Source organism: Onychostoma macrolepis, chromosome 15 (assembly GCF_012432095.1).
Source record: "Onychostoma macrolepis isolate SWU-2019 chromosome 15, ASM1243209v1, whole genome shotgun sequence".
NCBI classification, from domain to species: Eukaryota; Metazoa; Chordata; class Actinopteri; order Cypriniformes; family Cyprinidae; genus Onychostoma; species Onychostoma macrolepis.
Genome location: NC_081169.1, coordinates 2,481,563 through 2,499,480, shown reverse-complemented (window position 1 = coordinate 2,499,480; position 17,918 = coordinate 2,481,563). Strand labels below are relative to the sequence as shown.

General features: G+C 37.2%; 1 protein-coding gene across 7 annotated transcripts in view; it reads right to left on the bottom strand.

The window, feature by feature from the left end:
• The window catches only part of dock10 (dedicator of cytokinesis 10), a 107,015-nt gene that overhangs the window by 42,972 nt on the left and 46,125 nt on the right, over nucleotides 1-17,918 (bottom strand). For 5 of the 7 annotated variants that reach the window (XM_058799050.1, XM_058799054.1, XM_058799056.1 and 2 more), the window contains exons 2-8: nucleotides 15,449-15,568; nucleotides 5,888-5,977; nucleotides 4,310-4,392; nucleotides 2,852-2,924; nucleotides 2,548-2,688; nucleotides 1,444-1,578; nucleotides 1,164-1,350 (exon numbers count right to left, since the gene is read on the bottom strand). In XM_058799050.1, coding sequence (XP_058655033.1) covers nucleotides 1,164-1,350; nucleotides 1,444-1,578; nucleotides 2,548-2,688; nucleotides 2,852-2,924; nucleotides 4,310-4,392; nucleotides 5,888-5,977; nucleotides 15,449-15,568 — 829 coding nt within the window. The remainder of the gene's footprint in view (nucleotides 1-1,163; nucleotides 1,351-1,443; nucleotides 1,579-2,547; nucleotides 2,689-2,851; nucleotides 2,925-4,309; nucleotides 4,393-5,887; nucleotides 5,978-15,448; nucleotides 15,569-17,918) is intronic. The other 2 variants (XM_058799051.1, XM_058799053.1) reach the window with 1 other exon arrangement.

Here is a 17,918-nt window from a genome sequence, read left to right as displayed (position 1 = left end):
AAGGATCTAAAAGGAAATGATGTAAATTAGGGAGATTATCAGCTGACCTATCTGAAGGATTCGTGAGATCACTTGTAGAGCCTATTAAGAGCTTTTTCCACACAGCAGTTCCTTAGCAGACTATGCAGACCTTATAAACACTTAATCATTTTACAGTTTGATTAATATGCATCGGTCAAACAGGCAATATATCTTACTAAATTAAATTTGGTGGTTCAAACAGGTCTCAGGAGAAACAATATACACTAAATAAACGAATGAAGTTCTCACGAGACATCTTTGTCTAAAGAATTTGTTTAATGTATTTTTTTTTGTTGGGTTTTTTTTTTTCTATGAATTTTTAATGTGACTTATCATTGAAAGTAATAAAGAATCATTTGAAGATTTTCTATTTGATTATAGAATAAGAAACTGTGGATCTAATAGGCCAATTTCCTTGTTGGACACAGATCTTAAGTTGCTTTCCGAAATCCTTGTGCTACGGCTGGAGAAAATAGCACAATATTACACCTGTTTCACACATGATCCGATAGCAGCACGTATACACTATATGTATATGTATATATATATATATATATATATATATATATACAGCACAGAAGCTCACTGTGCTTTCACATGAGATGTGTTTACATGCTCGCTGTTCCTAGTTTGAGAAAAGGCGTTGTTCTCTGACCACCCGCTGTTTGCATAGATGCAGGTGTCGGCCTCTTCTTCACATGATATCACATCCTGTGTGGTGCATTTCACAAAAAACAATTACTTTTTACTATCATTTTGACTACACTAGTTACTCTTGCAACTCCTGGTAAGCATTTTAGTTTTCTTTACTTTATCATGGGCTTAAAGTAATAGGATGACTGTGAATAACTATATGCATTTATGAAAAAAATGACTACATTTTCATGTCAATTCATGTTCATTATGAGCATGAACAATGTGCTCACTTTAATTAAATACGTGCAGAGCAGCAAAAACAGACTCGGTGCAGAAATGATCGTTGCACTGATCCTGCAAAATAAATCCATAATGCATACGTACTGCAAACAGATCATGTGTGAAACAGCATTAGACCACTTTTAATCATCACTAACGTGATACTGACGCACATACAAAATAATGCACATCATTCCTTCAGCGCTTCATGCTTTATAAGCACTCACCTTGTTTGCTGTCGCTCAGGTCGGCGCTCTTGCGATCCAGAGCCGGGCCGTCCGGAGGGCTGATCTGCAGGATGCGTGTGAGAGTGTTGATCCAATCGTCCATGTCTTGCTCGTTCTCGGCAGCCAGGACAAAATATGTCACTTCGTTCATTTTCAACTCAAAGGCATGTTTCCTCAAGCGGTTATTCTGTGTGAACCCAGAAACCATAATACATATCAGTCACTGGTCACCTCGATATTAATGTTTGCTGAACCGCTTTAAAAACATATATTTAGCGACCTGAACCACCCCGGTGCACGAGTCCAGAAATATACAGCCTTTAGGTTCCTTTGATATTTTCTCATCTTTATAGAAGTTCATGATGTAAGAGTTGTCAGTTAGCTGAGTCAGCTGAAAATATCTTCGCTTGAAGGACTGGAAAAGCACAAGAATCAAGAAAGTCAAAAACAAGCAATAGCCAATCAGCAATATTTTTCACTCAAGTAGTTTAAGGAAAATTAGATGAACTTAGAGAAGAGAGAAGTCTACCATTCTAGAAAACACAGTCTGAGAATAAAAGCATCAGTGCACTTATGTAAGTACTCAGGACATCTGAGATGTAGAGGTGTTTGTTTCTTCATCAGATTTGGAGAAATATGTCTCTGCATCAGTGTCTCAGCAATGGATGCTCTGCAGTGAATGGGTGCCGTCAGAATGAGAGTCTGATAAAAACATCACAATAATCCACATCACTCCAGTCCATCAGTTAACATCTGGAGAAGACTAAAGCTGCGTTTGTAAGAAACAAATCCATAAAGAAGTTTTTAACATCAAACCATTGCTTCTGGCCAAAATCCAAGTCCATAATCCATAAAAACACTGGGCTGTTTAAATCTTTGCAGATTTCTCTCCTGATTCAGACCAGACCACTTTTTCACTGGAGGAAGCATTATTGTGGATTATTGACTTGCATTTTAGTTAAAAACGTCTTAATGATGGATTTGTTTCTCTCTCCAGATGTTAACTGATGGACTGGAGTGGTGTGGATTATTGTCATGTTTTTATCAGCTGTTTGGACTCTCATTCTGACGGCACCCATTCACTGCAGAGCATCCATTGCTGAGACACTGATGCTGCATTTCTCCAAATCTGATGAAGAAACAAACTCATCCCAATTTCAGACGGCCTGAAGGTGAGCACATTTTCAGCAAATTTTAATTTTTGGATAAACCATTCTTTTGAACCCTTAATCTTTTTTTTTAATTAATTTTTTTTTTTGTACTTTGACTTTACAAATGACTAGTCAGCGTGTTAGCACATTATATGTAAAATTTGATGAGATGTTTAATAATGGCCATAATGGCACCTGTTGAATGCAGACATGTGAGGCGGTGTGTGTCTTACCCGGACAGTGATACTGTTGTTGACAGTGCTGTTAAAGTTGCCTTTATAGAGCCAGCCGGACTTAAAAACCCCAATTCCCCCTGCACCTCCACTACCTGCTCCACCTCCTCCACCTTTAGATGAGGACAGAGAAGTTGTGTCCTACACAAAAATAAAAAAATAAAACAAATTATAAAAAAAATATAAAGTGCATTTAGGAATTTAACACACTCTTTACTTTCACATTTACATTATTTCCAACATTTTTATGGACAGAAGGCCATAAGAATCTTTCTGTAAATTCAGCTTGATGCGTCGCACTGACCTCATCTTTGTCCACATCTTCATGGTCGATCTCAAAGGAGTGCGAGGGCAACTTCTCTGATTTATACAGCTTCCTATCAGACAGAAGAGAGAAAAGAATCACTGTCATCCACTATGATCAGGAAGAGAAGAGCAGGAACGAGAAACATCTTCACTTCCACCAGCAGCTTGGTTTTGGATATTAGCGTTATTATGTTTAATGAATAATATTCATTTGCATATATTATTAACAGCAAAGAAAATGACTTGTACAACAGGAAGGCATAAATTTTATTATAAATATACAGTATATCATATCACATATATATATCATATCTCTTTTGAATATTATTATACATATTCCTAAAGAGATGTTTTATGAATCACTACATGATTACACAAAAACAAAAGAGTCAGAAACAAGGCCATTTTGAAAACATTAAACACAAGCCAACACTTCAAAAAAGAAAGAAAGTAGAAAAAACCCCTCAAGCGTCAGTGTGCCAATAAATCCTGCTCTCCTATTCAGAGAAGTCGTATTTTCCACATCATGTGTTTTCACTCCGTTCAGTGAGTTTTATTCTGACAGGACCCCACACACAGGTGTCCTTTCTGCTGCCTGCCTCAGTGCTCTTGTAAAGCAGAGCTCTTTGTGTCTGTCCTGTGTGCCAGAGAACCAGCACACACACACACACACACACACACACACACGCTCCGTCGACTTACATCCCTCTCTGCTCTGTAACAATGTGCCTGAGCTGCTATAAGTTCACAGCAGCAGTGACTGTGTCCCTGCATGTCGCTATAGTCTCTCATGGCTGTCGTTGTTACTGTTAGACTGCACATCTGTACGTATACAAATGCAATCACAGCTAATATATTCCAGGTACAATTTAGATATCATTCTGATTTGATAGATGTCACTAAAAAGTAACTTTCTGCTGTTGGAAAGTGTTGTTATAAACTAATGCATTAACACTAATATTACTCAGTATTTAAATGTATAATTACACTGTAACAAGGACACCTTAAAATAAAGTGTAACCTCATTTTGTAATCAAATTATGTAATTCTGTTACATGCAATCCCCAACACTGCTTACTGGACTATTGGATGTTATTCAAGTTCAAATCACACTCACATATGAAGAAGAAGCAAACTAGCTTCTGAAAATTGCTCCTCATTTGCATAAAGTTAAACATTTCTCAACTTTCTTAAGCCGTGGGACACGCCCACATACGAGTAGGGTCAGGCCGTTTTGTCTCTGTGTTTTGCTGGCGGTGTGAACAGGGCTATAAATGTTGGAGACGGGCTTCTGAAGGATCAGAGCCTGTCTGCAAACCGCCACTGGCCAGTCCAGTCTTGTCCAAGAGGTCGAGTCTCAGATTTGTCTTTGTCAAGCAAGGCACTTATTTCTGAATGATTAAATTAGATTTTTCCCCATTAAAATCCTCATCTGTGAAACTGAATGGCGTTGTACCTGGGCAGTGTGCGGTAGTCCCCTGCATACTCTTCATATTTATACTGGATCACATGCAGCTGGGAGTTGTAATATTGACAGGCCTATAGAAACAACAACAACAAAACAGGCAGAGGTTCATCTTACAGTAAGAGCTAAATGACAAAAAGCATTCACTGCAATTCAAAAGACCCTTCAGAATGTTATGTGTGTCGTTTCTGTGTTAAGCAAATGACTGCTCGAATATGAAATATGTTTGGTGTAAATCTCAAAGGCTAAACATTTTCTAAACAACAAACAAATAAGCAAAAATAAAAAGAACTGACAAAAGAACAAGTATCTGTTACTGCAAGCATTTTAATGTTTAATATAATTCTAAGCAGTTCTGCACCCAAACCATGTACAAAAGCACAACACAAAAATGCACCTCAGACTACATTCTTTTTCTACTATTTTAGTACTGTATTGGGTCTCATAATGTCCCGTCAGGTTCAGAACCACTGGAAACTCAAACGTACATGAAGCTTTTGGTGGTTCAATGAATGGATAAAAGTGATGAGACCTTCTATATGTTAACTGAAGTATTAGTAAGAAGTCTGGATGACACAAGAGTGAGTAAATGATGACAGTTTTCATTTCTGACAAACAAAACTAAGTACCGTGTTAAGGGTCTGAATATTTATGTCAATGTGATGTTCCATTTTTAACACTTTTCCAAAGTCATTTTTTTGGCTTTGATATATGTTATGGTGTGTACTATGTTTAAGAAATAATACGAAAACAGTTCATGCTGGTATTAACTAGGTCACTTTCTGTAACTTTTTGCGGACTGCATATAAACATCTGTTAGCTTATTTAGGGCAGTACTAAAAAACATGGTCAGACTCAGAGGAAACGGAATGAGGTGTCACTTTAATGTGGCAATATTTGGATTAGTTTACGGTTTCTGGCTTCCCACAGTCATGGACAACCTAGAAATATCTAGGGAATTCAAAAAAATTTGATTCCATGCTGTCATTTGATTCCATGCTTAAAAGTCATAAAAATGCTTTATGTGTGACCCTGGAGCACAGTAGCACAGGTATATTTGTAGCAATAGCCAACGATACATTGTATGGGTCAAAATTATTTTATGCCAAAAATCATTAGGATATTAAGTAAAGATCATGTTTCATCAAGATATTTTGTCAATTTACTACTGTAAATATATAAAAACGTCATTTTTGATTAGTAATATGCATAGCTAAGAACTTCATTTGGACAACTTTAAAGGCGAGTTTCTCAATATTTTGATTTTTTTTGCACCCTCAGATTCCAGATATTCATATAGTTGTATCTCAGCCAAATATTGTCCGATCCTAACAAACCATACATCAATGGAAAGCTTATTTATTCAGCTTTCAGATGATGTATAAATCTCAATTTCAAAAAATTGACACTTAAGACTGGTTTTGTGGTCCAGGGTCACATATTATATATAGGCCCATGTATACTTCTATGTGCACGTCACTGATTTCACGCTGCATCAGTAAGAGCAGAGTGTGAAGGTGGAATTAGTGCATCTCCCGTGGCCAGCTCAGTCTCCAGATCTGAACTCACCTGTCTGACCAGCAGACATTCAGCGTGTGTGTCGGCTCCCTCTGGCACAGTGGACTTCAGCGTTCTCCGCTCCACAGGAAGAGTGGACACCTGGAGGCACACAAACACACAGACAGCGTTTTGAACTGGAGATCCTGAAGAGTTGAAAACAATCTATGTGCAGTCAGAACTGAGTCTGGGTTCGACAGAAATCAAATGCAGCATGCTGCTGGGAGTCATGATACTTCTTTCACTGGAATCATCTTTGCTTTTTCTGTCATTCTTCAGAGCACCAAGCTGATCTTGTAAACAACTTAAACACAAACCAGTCGACACCGATATTTGTGCCCATTACCCTGATTTGACATGTAAACACTGGTTTACTGAAGAGCAGACGTGTGATATGTGACGGAAAGCATCCAAACACAGCAGACTTAAGTGCATCCATCCAGAGCAAGTGTTTCACGGTTAAAAAGGAGTAAATGTAATACAAACTTTGACTTTTTCTTGACTCAAGAAATTATAAAAACTATGTTCTCATCTCATGCATCTAAAGAAGAAGCGGTGCAGTCGTAGAAACTTCAAATACGAGAGGAGAATGAGTCTGTGCAAGTTCCCCGCTGACATTTTGTAATACTTTTAATGCTTTATTTATCATCACAACTCAAATAACAAAGTATATGGTAGTAATCCACTGAGTTTCTAATATTTGTTGCTTCTTCTTCATATGTGAGTGTGAATTGAACTTAAGATAACATCCAGCAGTCCAGTAACAACTTTTTTATTAAGACTAAATCGTCTGAAGGTCATGTGCATTGAGAGTAGATAAACTGAGGAAGATAAACTGTTCTGGCATCATAAGGGACTTTTCCTCTAGAAAAAGCCATAGAATTATTTGTTTATTATTTTTTTCCCCCACTGGGAGACTTGTTATGGCAGTTTACTTGCATTGCTGGGATAATTTACATGCACTGGTAAATTCAATAAAGTAGTTATCAGTGTATTGGTGTGCTCAATGTTGATGACAAGACAAAATATTTTTTTTGAATATTCAATCCAGATGGTGATATGAAATGTTCTTTGATGATGTTTTACAGGAAACTGTTTTTCTTCGAGACATGCTTGACAGCAGGACTATGGCTAAGCTCCTGGAAGCAAATGTTAAAGGTCCCATATTGTCAAAACTGAAAGTTCCTGGCTTTTTTCACGATAACTGAGGTCTAGGGGCTATGTAACTACCATATAAGTTTCAAAACAGTCAGTCCACAGTAAAATGCACACAGCCTGCATAAAGTAGCTGTGCTTTTTCACGAGCTCTTGTGACTTGACGTCCGAACTACTCTGCCTTCGGTCACCACCCCGAGCACCGCCCACCGCCCCATCCATCCTCCAGCCACAATTAATCACCACAATGTATATACAATTACAAATGATTATAAATCGTCAGTTTTGTACAGTTTGTTGTTTTACACACATGCACACAGACATTATTTCATACACAACATAGTCGTGAGATGCAAGAACTCGTCAGACACGCCCATAACAACAAAAAACAATACTTTATTGAACCTTTTCTGATAAGAAGTGTGCGCTTCAAACACAAGCATTTTTGACGATCGTTTAACCACAGCTGTCGTCGTTTTTTTGTCTGGCAGTGGCAACAGGTATGCGATCAAATTTCTAATTTCAGGCTGTATTACGTCGATTCTGGCACCCAACATCACAAAAAGATTTGATTTTAAGCTCCTTATGTAGCCGAATCTGTGCTGGTTTGAATGGGCCGCCTCCAGTTTTCCCTTTGTTTTGCTTCCAGCTAGTGCTGTGACGTAATTGTGACGTCGGCCCTTACTAGTTACCTGTGGTTGGCTTGGCCATGCGACACTCAGAAAACAACAGGCCAATCAGAAGAGAGGCTCATGAATATTAATTAGACAGGCCAAAATCGACCTGTTCTTAGCAGAGCTCCTGAAAGAGGAGCTGTAAAAATATATTGAGATGGTTTTTGGTATTTATACCACAAATATATATTCTTAAGGACATCAAAACCTAAAATAAAACTCCAGAAAGGTGTACAATATGGGATGTTTAATATACTATTACCTTTATGTATATGCCACATCATAATGGCACAATTTCATGCACACAGTTATTTTTATTAATTTATTTTGTAGCTAAAAATTCAATTAAAAAAAGCTACTTTAGTATTTGTCAGAACTACAAAAATATGCACAAATATTACTCCCTTTGAACTGACTAATTCAGTAAACTGAAGAAGTATCCAGATGGAGTAAACCTTTTTTTTTTTTTAAGGAAAAGTCCCTTATGAAGCCAGAAAAGTTGAACTCCCTCAGTACGTCACTCTCAATGGACACACTCTTCATATGATTTATTCTTTCTTGCACACCACAGTTTGTTCTTCACCAAGAAGAGCTTAAAAATAATGTTTTCCAGGGGTCAAGTCAAATAAATCTACACTGTAAAAAATGAAACACTATATATACTTAATAAAATTGTGTCAACAGATTACAAGCAATATTATTAATTAAATTCAACACATAAAAATTAATTAGAATTAATCAACTGAGATGCTTACAAATGATCAATTCACAATGAATAAAATAGCACAAAAAAATTAAGTAAAATTTAAACAAAGATTTTGGTTTCATTGGACAAAAAACAAACAAACAAACAAGACAAAAAAAAAAAAAAAAAAACACTATGCTAATGAATACTATGTTATGCATGCCAGGCCAGTAGTTGGTGATCAAGAAACACCCCGCAAAAACGTAATACACATGCACATGACATCACCTTTTTCACAAATTCATGTTTTTGTTGTTTACATGGTGATGATACAGGCATCTTGTTCAAAAGCTTGTGTTTATTGAGTACATTTATTGATTAAATATAGTGTATCATTTTTTACAGTGTATTGTGAAATGCAGTGCTGAAATTTAACCACATATAAGAGTAAGCAGGGTCAGAAATCAATGAGGGCTTGGGGGCAAAAATGGCATTAAAATGAATAAAATGCCCCCACAAATTCAAGATATGGGTGCAAAAATATGAGTTCTTGTTTTTTTTTTCTTTTATATTTATAATATAGTTCTGCAATATCACACAAGCAGGAATGTGGTGGTTACTGGTGGTCTACTGGCGGTTTTAATTTAGTTTCATATTTAAAAATATCACTTTTTAGCAATTTCATATTGCTAGTTTTAAATTTCATTTTTAAACATTAATCTCACAGAATTATTTATGCAATCGTAATTGCAATGTAAATGCATTCATTTCACCTGAGCTGCAATAAAACAGTCTGTGTAAAAGTTGTGCAAAGTTGGATTACATTGATATTGGTTTCATTTGATTGGTGCATGTGTGATAGTGTCTAGTTATTCTTATTTGATTTACCTGTATACTTGGACTTGATTAAATTTAATTTTTAACACTTTTTTTTCCCCTTTTGGAATAATTTTTTCTCCTTAATGGAAAATGTGTGGTTAATGTGTGTCACTGATGGTAAAAGATCATCTTTACTTAAATGCTTAAAGCTTATGTTATGACTTTGATTGTATGTGGAGAAAGTTCTTTGTCCATCTATCTATATAATATAATATCTATATCTACCTTTATAATCCTTTACTTTTGAATAATGAACCTGAAATTATTTTTTCATAACAAAACAGAAAGGCACATGATGCATAACAAACAAAATATGTCTAACTCTCCTGAACATTAAATATACTATAAAACATTTTCTTAGTTATATTTTAGTTACATATCCCTCGTTTTTATTGAATCATTGTGAAATATAACAAATTACACAAGTCTTTCAAGGTAAGCACGACTCTGTCTAAACTGAAACCAAATCACTAGGGCTGCCCCCTAATAGTCGACTCATCGTTAGTCGACCAGAAGAGGCTTGGTCGACCAAAATTTTATTAGTCACTTAGTCGCAGAAAAAAATAATACAAAAATCCACATTGGTGAAGTCATGCAGTCTGTGACGGACAGATCGTTAACGGCCGGTCTATGTGGTATTACAGTACATCGGGCAGGACACCCAAACGCTCACCTATCATTCATCAACCTCAAATATGGCTTATCATCTGAAATATGTAAGTAGCAGCAACTTTACATGGCCGCTCAATCTAAATTTAACCTAGAGGAATGTGTGCTATTCAAGTGTCTGTGCAGAGTGTGGAAGCTGATCAGTAGCGCTCACTGCAGGACAGATGAAGGCGCCGGTGCGCTCACTTGCTCTTAAAATACTCCCTCACTTTTGTTCATGCAGATAAGAGTAATACATCTTTCGAATCTGTAAAGACTCTACGTTTATTTGTGTGTACTCACAATAACAACAAAACGTGCTTTTGTAAAATAATGAAAGCAAACAGGATGCGCTTTCTGCCGTCTCGGTCTCTGTGAACTTGAACGCGAAACTCTTTGTGTATATCTTTGCCGTACAGACATTAAAAATATATCTACAGAGAGTGAAATGTCTACTTTCAAATGAACCAATAAGGGCTCGACAATGAGGAGTGCCCGATGGCCCGGGGCCAGCGTGAAGGATGTTTGGGACAGTAGGCGGATTTGTCACTCACCCGATCGGGCCACTGCAGAGTCGTCACGAAATTTTACCATTTACATGTGTTTTTAATCCTTGTTAATTTAAAAATTCAAGCAATTAAAAAGCATTTGGGTGCAAAATACAACTCCTTTCAGTACTCGCCTGCTGTTCACACATTTTTTTGTTTTATCTTCTGTTCCGTGCTTGCACACAAACTGCACTGCAATAATTTTCCCAAATGCCATATGTGTGTAAATATTACGTTGTTTTTATAATTAGTCTGTAAATTTTTTTTTTTTTTTTTGATCAATTCATGATTAAAATGCAGTGGCTGCCTCTAATTTCAAATTGCTATGAAAAATCAAGGTGCAACATAGAGTGAAGAATATGCAAATGTTATTTTATATGTGATTTTTCAATTTCTGTACCTGAACATCTACAAACATAAAAACCTAAAATCATTTCATTTCTATCTTTGTGCTATAGGCCTATGTTTATTTGTGCTATTACTTGTTATTTGTTCATTTGTTTATATTTACTGGCTGTCACTTGTCTTTAATAATGTTTAAACTTTATATCGAAATTGTAAGAGAATTGCACAATTTAATTGGTATCTAAAATATTCGTGTCATATAATCTTATTTATTAGAATACAAGATAACATAGATCAAAAACAATGATAAACAGCAACTATTTTATTATTTTTTTTGTGGCAGGGCCAGAGAAAATGTTGGCAGGGTGAGTAAAAATGTGAACCACCGGCCCGACCGGGCCAGTAGAAAAAAATCCTTAGCGTTGATCCATGCCAATTCAAATGCAAAACAATATTCTCAGATTATGTAATCCTTATGAAACATGCATACAGGCGCATCTACCGCGGAGATGACTAATCTTAAACCGAAAAAAGAAAGCACTAGTTTATCAAATCATTAAAATGTTCGGTAACACTTTAGAATGGGGAACACTTATTCACTATTAACTATGACTTTTCCCTCAATAAACTCCTAATTTGCTGCTTATTAATAGTTAGTGTGGTAGTTGTTAAGTTTAGGTGTTGGGTAGGATTAGAGATGTAGAATAAAGTCATGTAGAATAAGGCATTAATAAGTGCTTAATTACTACTAATAAATGGCTAATATTCTAGTAATATGCATGCTAATAAGCAACTAGTTAAGAGACCCTAAAATAAAGTGTTACCAAAATGTCAATGCAGTCTCCTTACTGTTTTTCCCTGACACATGCATAATCATTACTTCTGTCGGTGCGTTGTGGCAAGCTTTCTGCGTGTGCTTGAGTGCTTTATTAGGCTATAGCCTATAGGCAATTAAAGGCTCATTATAATGATTTAAATAGTTTATTAATAAACGTGTGATTAGTCAACTAATGCTTAAAATGAATGACTACTAGTTGACCTGAAAAATCCTTATTCGAGGGCAGCCCTACAAATAAATTAATCTACTTTAATCCTGTCAGAGTCATTTTACGTGTTGCTTCATGGAGTTCTGGAGCGAGAACAACCTTAGTAAGCTTGTTTCATTTGCTTGCAAAGCAGATTTTTAGTCTTGTGCTGTTAAGTTTGCTACTCAGTGCAACTGTCTGCTGTGTATTTTCTAATAAAGGAATGTTGAATACATTTGTTGTGTTATCTCTCCCTGGCTGTTTCTTTAACTTTCATTAAACGTCCCATGTCTTCGAGCACACTGATGGTTTGTATAAAATGCTGAGGAGATAACGGCAGGAACTATGTCTTCTCACTGCAGCACACCAAAAGCAAAGCGTCACTGACAAAAGTGCAACATCGTCGCCTACACAATATACTAGGGGTGGGTGATATGGCAAAAATATAATATCACGATATTTTTAAGAAAAATCACGATTCACGGTTTTATCACGATTCTTTGTCATGTTGGTTTTACTATTTTGCAAGTTGTCTGAGCATTACAGCCAAACTAATTTCCCTATTATAAAGACAAAACCTTTCAAGATAACAAAAATATTTAAAAAGAATGGCGGATATTTAGGCCAAAGTGGGCGAAGATAAAAATCTTTGTCATTATTTTATCTTTGTTATTAAAAAATGAGAAAAAAGATACACATTACAAATACACATACTATACAAATAAAACAGTGTTTTATTTTCAGGTACAATAGGTGTATTTAGCAGGAGCATTCAATAAATTGAATCAACAAATATAAAAATAAAACACTATATAGATTGATTCCTATTAAATCAACTGTATTAACGTTTTTCAGTCAAGAGTAGTGAGTGATTTTTCTCTTTGTGTTTTATTAACATTGAAGGAATAATTAACCCCAAAATAAAGTGTTTTATATTTATACCATCATTTACTCACTCAAAAGTTTCTTTAAACCTGAATGAGTTTCTTCTGCTAAACATAAATGCTATTTTGAGGAACGTGGAAAACCAAACAGTTGCTGGTCCACAGTGACTTATTCCATAGTATTTTTTTTTTTCCTTCTATCAAAAGTCAATGTGGACCAGATACTATTTGGTTACCCACATTCTTCAAAATAGGAAGTAAATAATGACAGAAATTAAATTTTAAGGTGAACTATCCCTTTAATGACAGTCGGCAGCATGTTCAGTACTGCTGCCCCTTTAAGACATGCACGCATCTAATATACAGAGGCACGCATCCGTTTCTCTCAGCTGTTTACTTACTCATTTTAGACATAAGCAACGGAGTCTATACATAAACCTTGTCTGTTTTGACAGTATTAGTGCACAAGATAACTTAGTTCAGTAATCAGGCGCTTTTTGACAGGCTTTAGCACGCGCTTGGTGTACGGGCTCAGAAAAAGCGCGTCAGACCGACGCGTGAATAAAACATTTAACCGGCAAGACTTTAAAGCAGATCCGAATAATGTACAGTATATTGAGACGGAGGAATAAGAACCGCAGCTGATAGAATGTGCGCTGTAGCACGATACTACCATATTTCTTCAAAAGCAGATCGTGGAGACATTTTTATCGTCCACGATCAAAAATCGTCATATCGCACGCCCCTACAATATACAATGTGGAAATATATTATAATTTTTATTTTCTATTAGGCCTACATTCATGCTCAGTCTGTAGTGCTCCGGGCAAATCTGCTGCCAGAACTGTTATTGTGGAAAGCATAAAACATACATAAAAACTACTGTTAGGATTTACTAAAGACACACAGTGACAAATTAGCAATGAAAGGACGCAGACATACTTATTTTTGCAGCCTGCCTTATTGCATATGCACTTGTAGGAGTTTCCCTTTCAGATGCAACATTTATGAGAGGAGAGTGTTTAAGTAAATCATGCAAGGCGATTCACTGTACCATGGTTTGCAGTAGTCAGTATTTGCGCCATTATTAAGCGCCCCCCAAAAAAGCATGTTTTAACCCATTTTGCACCTGTGAGCAGATGACATGCACATGATTATCGGCTCTACGCTAATTTGTGCTGCTCTTGGCAGATTGCATTGGTCATTATGGATTTGATCAGCATCTGTATTCTTTAATTTGCACATTGTCAGTAAAACACCCACAGAACTTTCCACTTCCATTTGTGCTTTTATGTGATTGCGGTCTCATACTAATTTGTTCTCACTCTGCAAGCATTTCATACCTCTCTCCGGTATGAGACATGATATTCATCAATCTTTTGTTTTATTCATCCATTATTTGCCTTTATTCTGACATTGCTTGCCAGAGCCAGAGTGAGGCCCATTTTCAAGCCAGTAGTTAAATCAGAGATGTCCTTATTAATATACTAAATTAAATCTGTTCATCATATAAAGCAATCATATATCCAGTAAACTGCTCTATTCATATGGATTCATTTTATGACACCTTTATGGTGTTTTTGGACTTTGATTACCTGGGCTTTAAGAAGAAAGAAACAGAAAACTTGAACCGTCCCTTTAAGCTGTGTGTCATCAGCAAGTCATCTCCTATCGCGCCTATAGCTAGTGCAGGCGGAGGAAAGCAGCATCTGGCTCAGTCATCTCTCGGGTTTTCTGCATACATCAGCATGACATCAGAGCAATATTGCTCATCTCAAACGAGCCTGCTGTTTGCGGATATGACAGGAATGAAGTGCTATAAACTGAATTCTACCTGACTCAAAATTGTCTGACTTCTCTTATAAAACAGCACTCCAAAAAAGGTTTATCTTGAACACAATCTGATTGTTTATTCAGCGTATTAAGTGTATCTCTCCTCTATTGCCATCCATTAAGAAAAGGGTCCCTCATCTCCTCCCCAGTGTACCGCAACAAGTTTTTTTTTTTTTGTCAACCTTAGAGGCTCTGATTTAATGAAGATATGCGGTTGGGGAAGATGTAGCTTTTATTCTGGAAAGATTATGCAGTACTTTCCTCACGATGACTGTTTATAGTGACCATGTCCGTCAGTCTCCAAAAATATAACACAAGTTGTAATATCCACAGCAAAATCTCCTCATAACAGTTCCACCATCCACCAGTAGAGGTCCCAATCACATCTGACGTGGATTCGTGATACGCTGCATCTGGTATTCATTAGCTGTGTGTATATATTCACTGTGCCCAGCGCTGCCCTGCTGCCGGTTTCTCTGGATTATTCAGCTTGATTGCTGATTTGGATTTGTTGCCACTGCCTTTCTGGTTTTTAGCTCTCCATTTTTCATCATGAACACAGCAATATGAGGTGTGATGCTTGTGTGTGCTCACTGAGAAAAGCTGTGTTTATATTTGTGCCATGTAAAGCCCAGATCTATGTGTGAAAGAGGATGTGGTCGGAAAGGCCTCGGCTGTTTTCAGTGCTGCACAGGGAGAAGTTAACACATACGCAAGCGTGCACACAGTCATTCAACACCTACTTCATGACTTTTTATAAATTTCCACCCCTTTCAAAAAAAGACCCTTTTTAGATCATTTTCAAAATGTCAAAAACAGTCCCATCATCACGTTGGGACGTAAATGCATGAACGCCAAAGATACGCACAAGCAAACACTTGCACACAAAGCACTCACGGTGAAGTCGAGGTCTGGGAATAGCAGGAGATCTTGAAGAGGATCTTCTCTGAGCTCAGGTTCAAGCTCTGAGATCACAGCCTCATAGTCCAGAGGGTCGATCAGTTTGGGCTTCTCCTGCTGGGAGATACAAAGAAACACATATCATCACCAACAATATCAGAATGCAGGAGTGTCAGCACTTTTCACAAGGACAGTACACTCATTTTAAATTTAAAACTGCTTATTAAAGGGGTCATATGATGCCATTTCAAGTTTTCCTTTGTCTTTGGAGTGTTACAAGCTGTTCGTGCAGATATAAGATCTGTGTGGCAAGATTTGCATAACGTCGCCCAAATGTTTACGCAAAAAACTTTTATTCTCACTGTGGTATAGTTGTTGTGGAGACGCTGTGTTTCCAAATATCGCAGGGGTGTAACATTTCTGTCACATGCTTGAAGGTATTCGGCCAATCACAACGCACTGGATAGCTGGCCAATCAGAGCACACCACACTTTTCAGAAAGGTGAGGCAGAGAGGAGCAACAATAATGTACAATATGTGGAAAATAATGTGTTTTTTGAACCTTAAACCATGTAAACACATTGCATTACACCAAATACACAAAATAATGTGATTTTTAGCATCGTCATATAACCCCTTTACATGTATCTTTGTATGCGTTTGCATCATCTTCGATGGTGTAGAGTGTAAATTAAGTATGTAATGAAAAAATTTAATAAATAAAAATACAGATGAAAAATAAATTGGAGGGGGAGGTCTCTGACTCTGAAGGCTGCTATACTTCACAAAACGTCTGATGGTGAAGCTTTAAGTGGAATCAAACCCACTTCAGAATAAAGCTACAAGCATGGAAAGCATGCTTCACATCAGGTGGATTTTTCAGCCAAATATGAACCTGAGCAACAATGTTTATAAGTGTTAAGATCCAATTCTGCGACTGCTCCAATAGATTCACCGATAAAATCTTCATGAGCATGAGCGACTGCAAACAGATAGACCTTTGTACAATTAAACTGAACTGTAAGGTATGTCTGTTTTTTAAAGGGTAATCATATTGTCCATTCAGAAAGTACCCAGATGACACACACTGATTCGGGGATTTTCTGTCATGCTTTGTATCAGATCCTCTTCTGCTCTGTCAGGATGAACACACACTGACATTTTCAGGTCACTCCAGAGATGTTTGATTGGGTTCAAGTCTGGACTCTGACTGGGCCACTCAAGGACACTCACAGAGTCGACCCTAAACTACTCTTGGTTTGTCTCATCCGCGCGCTTAGTGAACCTTCTGTCTAGCCAGTCTGAGGTCATTAACTCTCTGGATCATGTTTTCATTAAGGATGTTTCCTTCTACCCTGACCAGTTCCCCAGTCTCTGAAAACCAGCACCCTTCACCAGCAGAAAGCTATTGCACAGATGATAAGCAGTGCTTGGGTTCCTCCAAACATGATGCTTGGAGTTGAGGTTCATCAAACCACAGAATCCTGCTTTCCCGGGTTGCTCAGTTGGGCGGCTAGATCTACAAAACAAACCCCGCTGTGCTATTGGAAAGCCTTAAAGGGTTAGTAGTTCACCCAAAACTGAAAATTCTGTCATTAATTACTCGCCCTCATGTCGTTCCAAACCCTTTTGGAACACAAATTAAGATATTTTTGATGAAATCTGAGAGAACCACCATGGTCAAGGCACAGAAACGTACTGTAGTAAGGACATTGGTAATGTAGTCCATGTGACATCAGTGGATCAAACGTAATTTTTACGAAGCTTCCAAAATACATTTTGGGCGCAAAGAAAACAAAAATAATGGCTTTATTCAACAATTTATTCTCTTCCATGTCAGTCTTCGCTGCGTGTTCGCAACAGTACCATGACGCACAAAAAGCATTTAACGATGTCCTTACTATGTTTTGATCGTGGTAGTACCCTTGCCGTCTACGCAGGGTCAGAAAGCTCTTGGATTTTATCAAAAATATCTTAATTTGTGTCCTGAAGATGAACGAAGGTCTTACGGGTTTGGAACCACTATCCTTTTAATACAGCAAATTTGTTGTAGTCTTCTTTAGATCTGTGCATCAAAACAATCTGAGGCAGCTTTTAGAATTAATTTTTGCTCTCATATGCATCCTAAGTTATTTAATAGACACATAAATATATTATATTCAGTCGACTGAATTTGTCACAGGCAGACTCCAGTCAAAGTGTAGAAACATGTCAGAGCTGTGGCCCAGTTGTCTATGCCTTAGGTCTTCAACCCTGCTCCTGGAGACACACTGTCCTGCAAAGTTTGTTTCCAACCTGCTTCAACCTGCACCTTCCTGTGATTTTTCAAGCAATCCTGAAGAGCTTGATTAGCTGGTTCAGGTGTGTTTAATTATGCTCTATGCTCATGACATGTATGCGGTTGACCCGAGTTTGATTCCAGGCTTGTGAGGTCCTTTTCTGCTGCCAATCCTCGACTCTTCCCTGT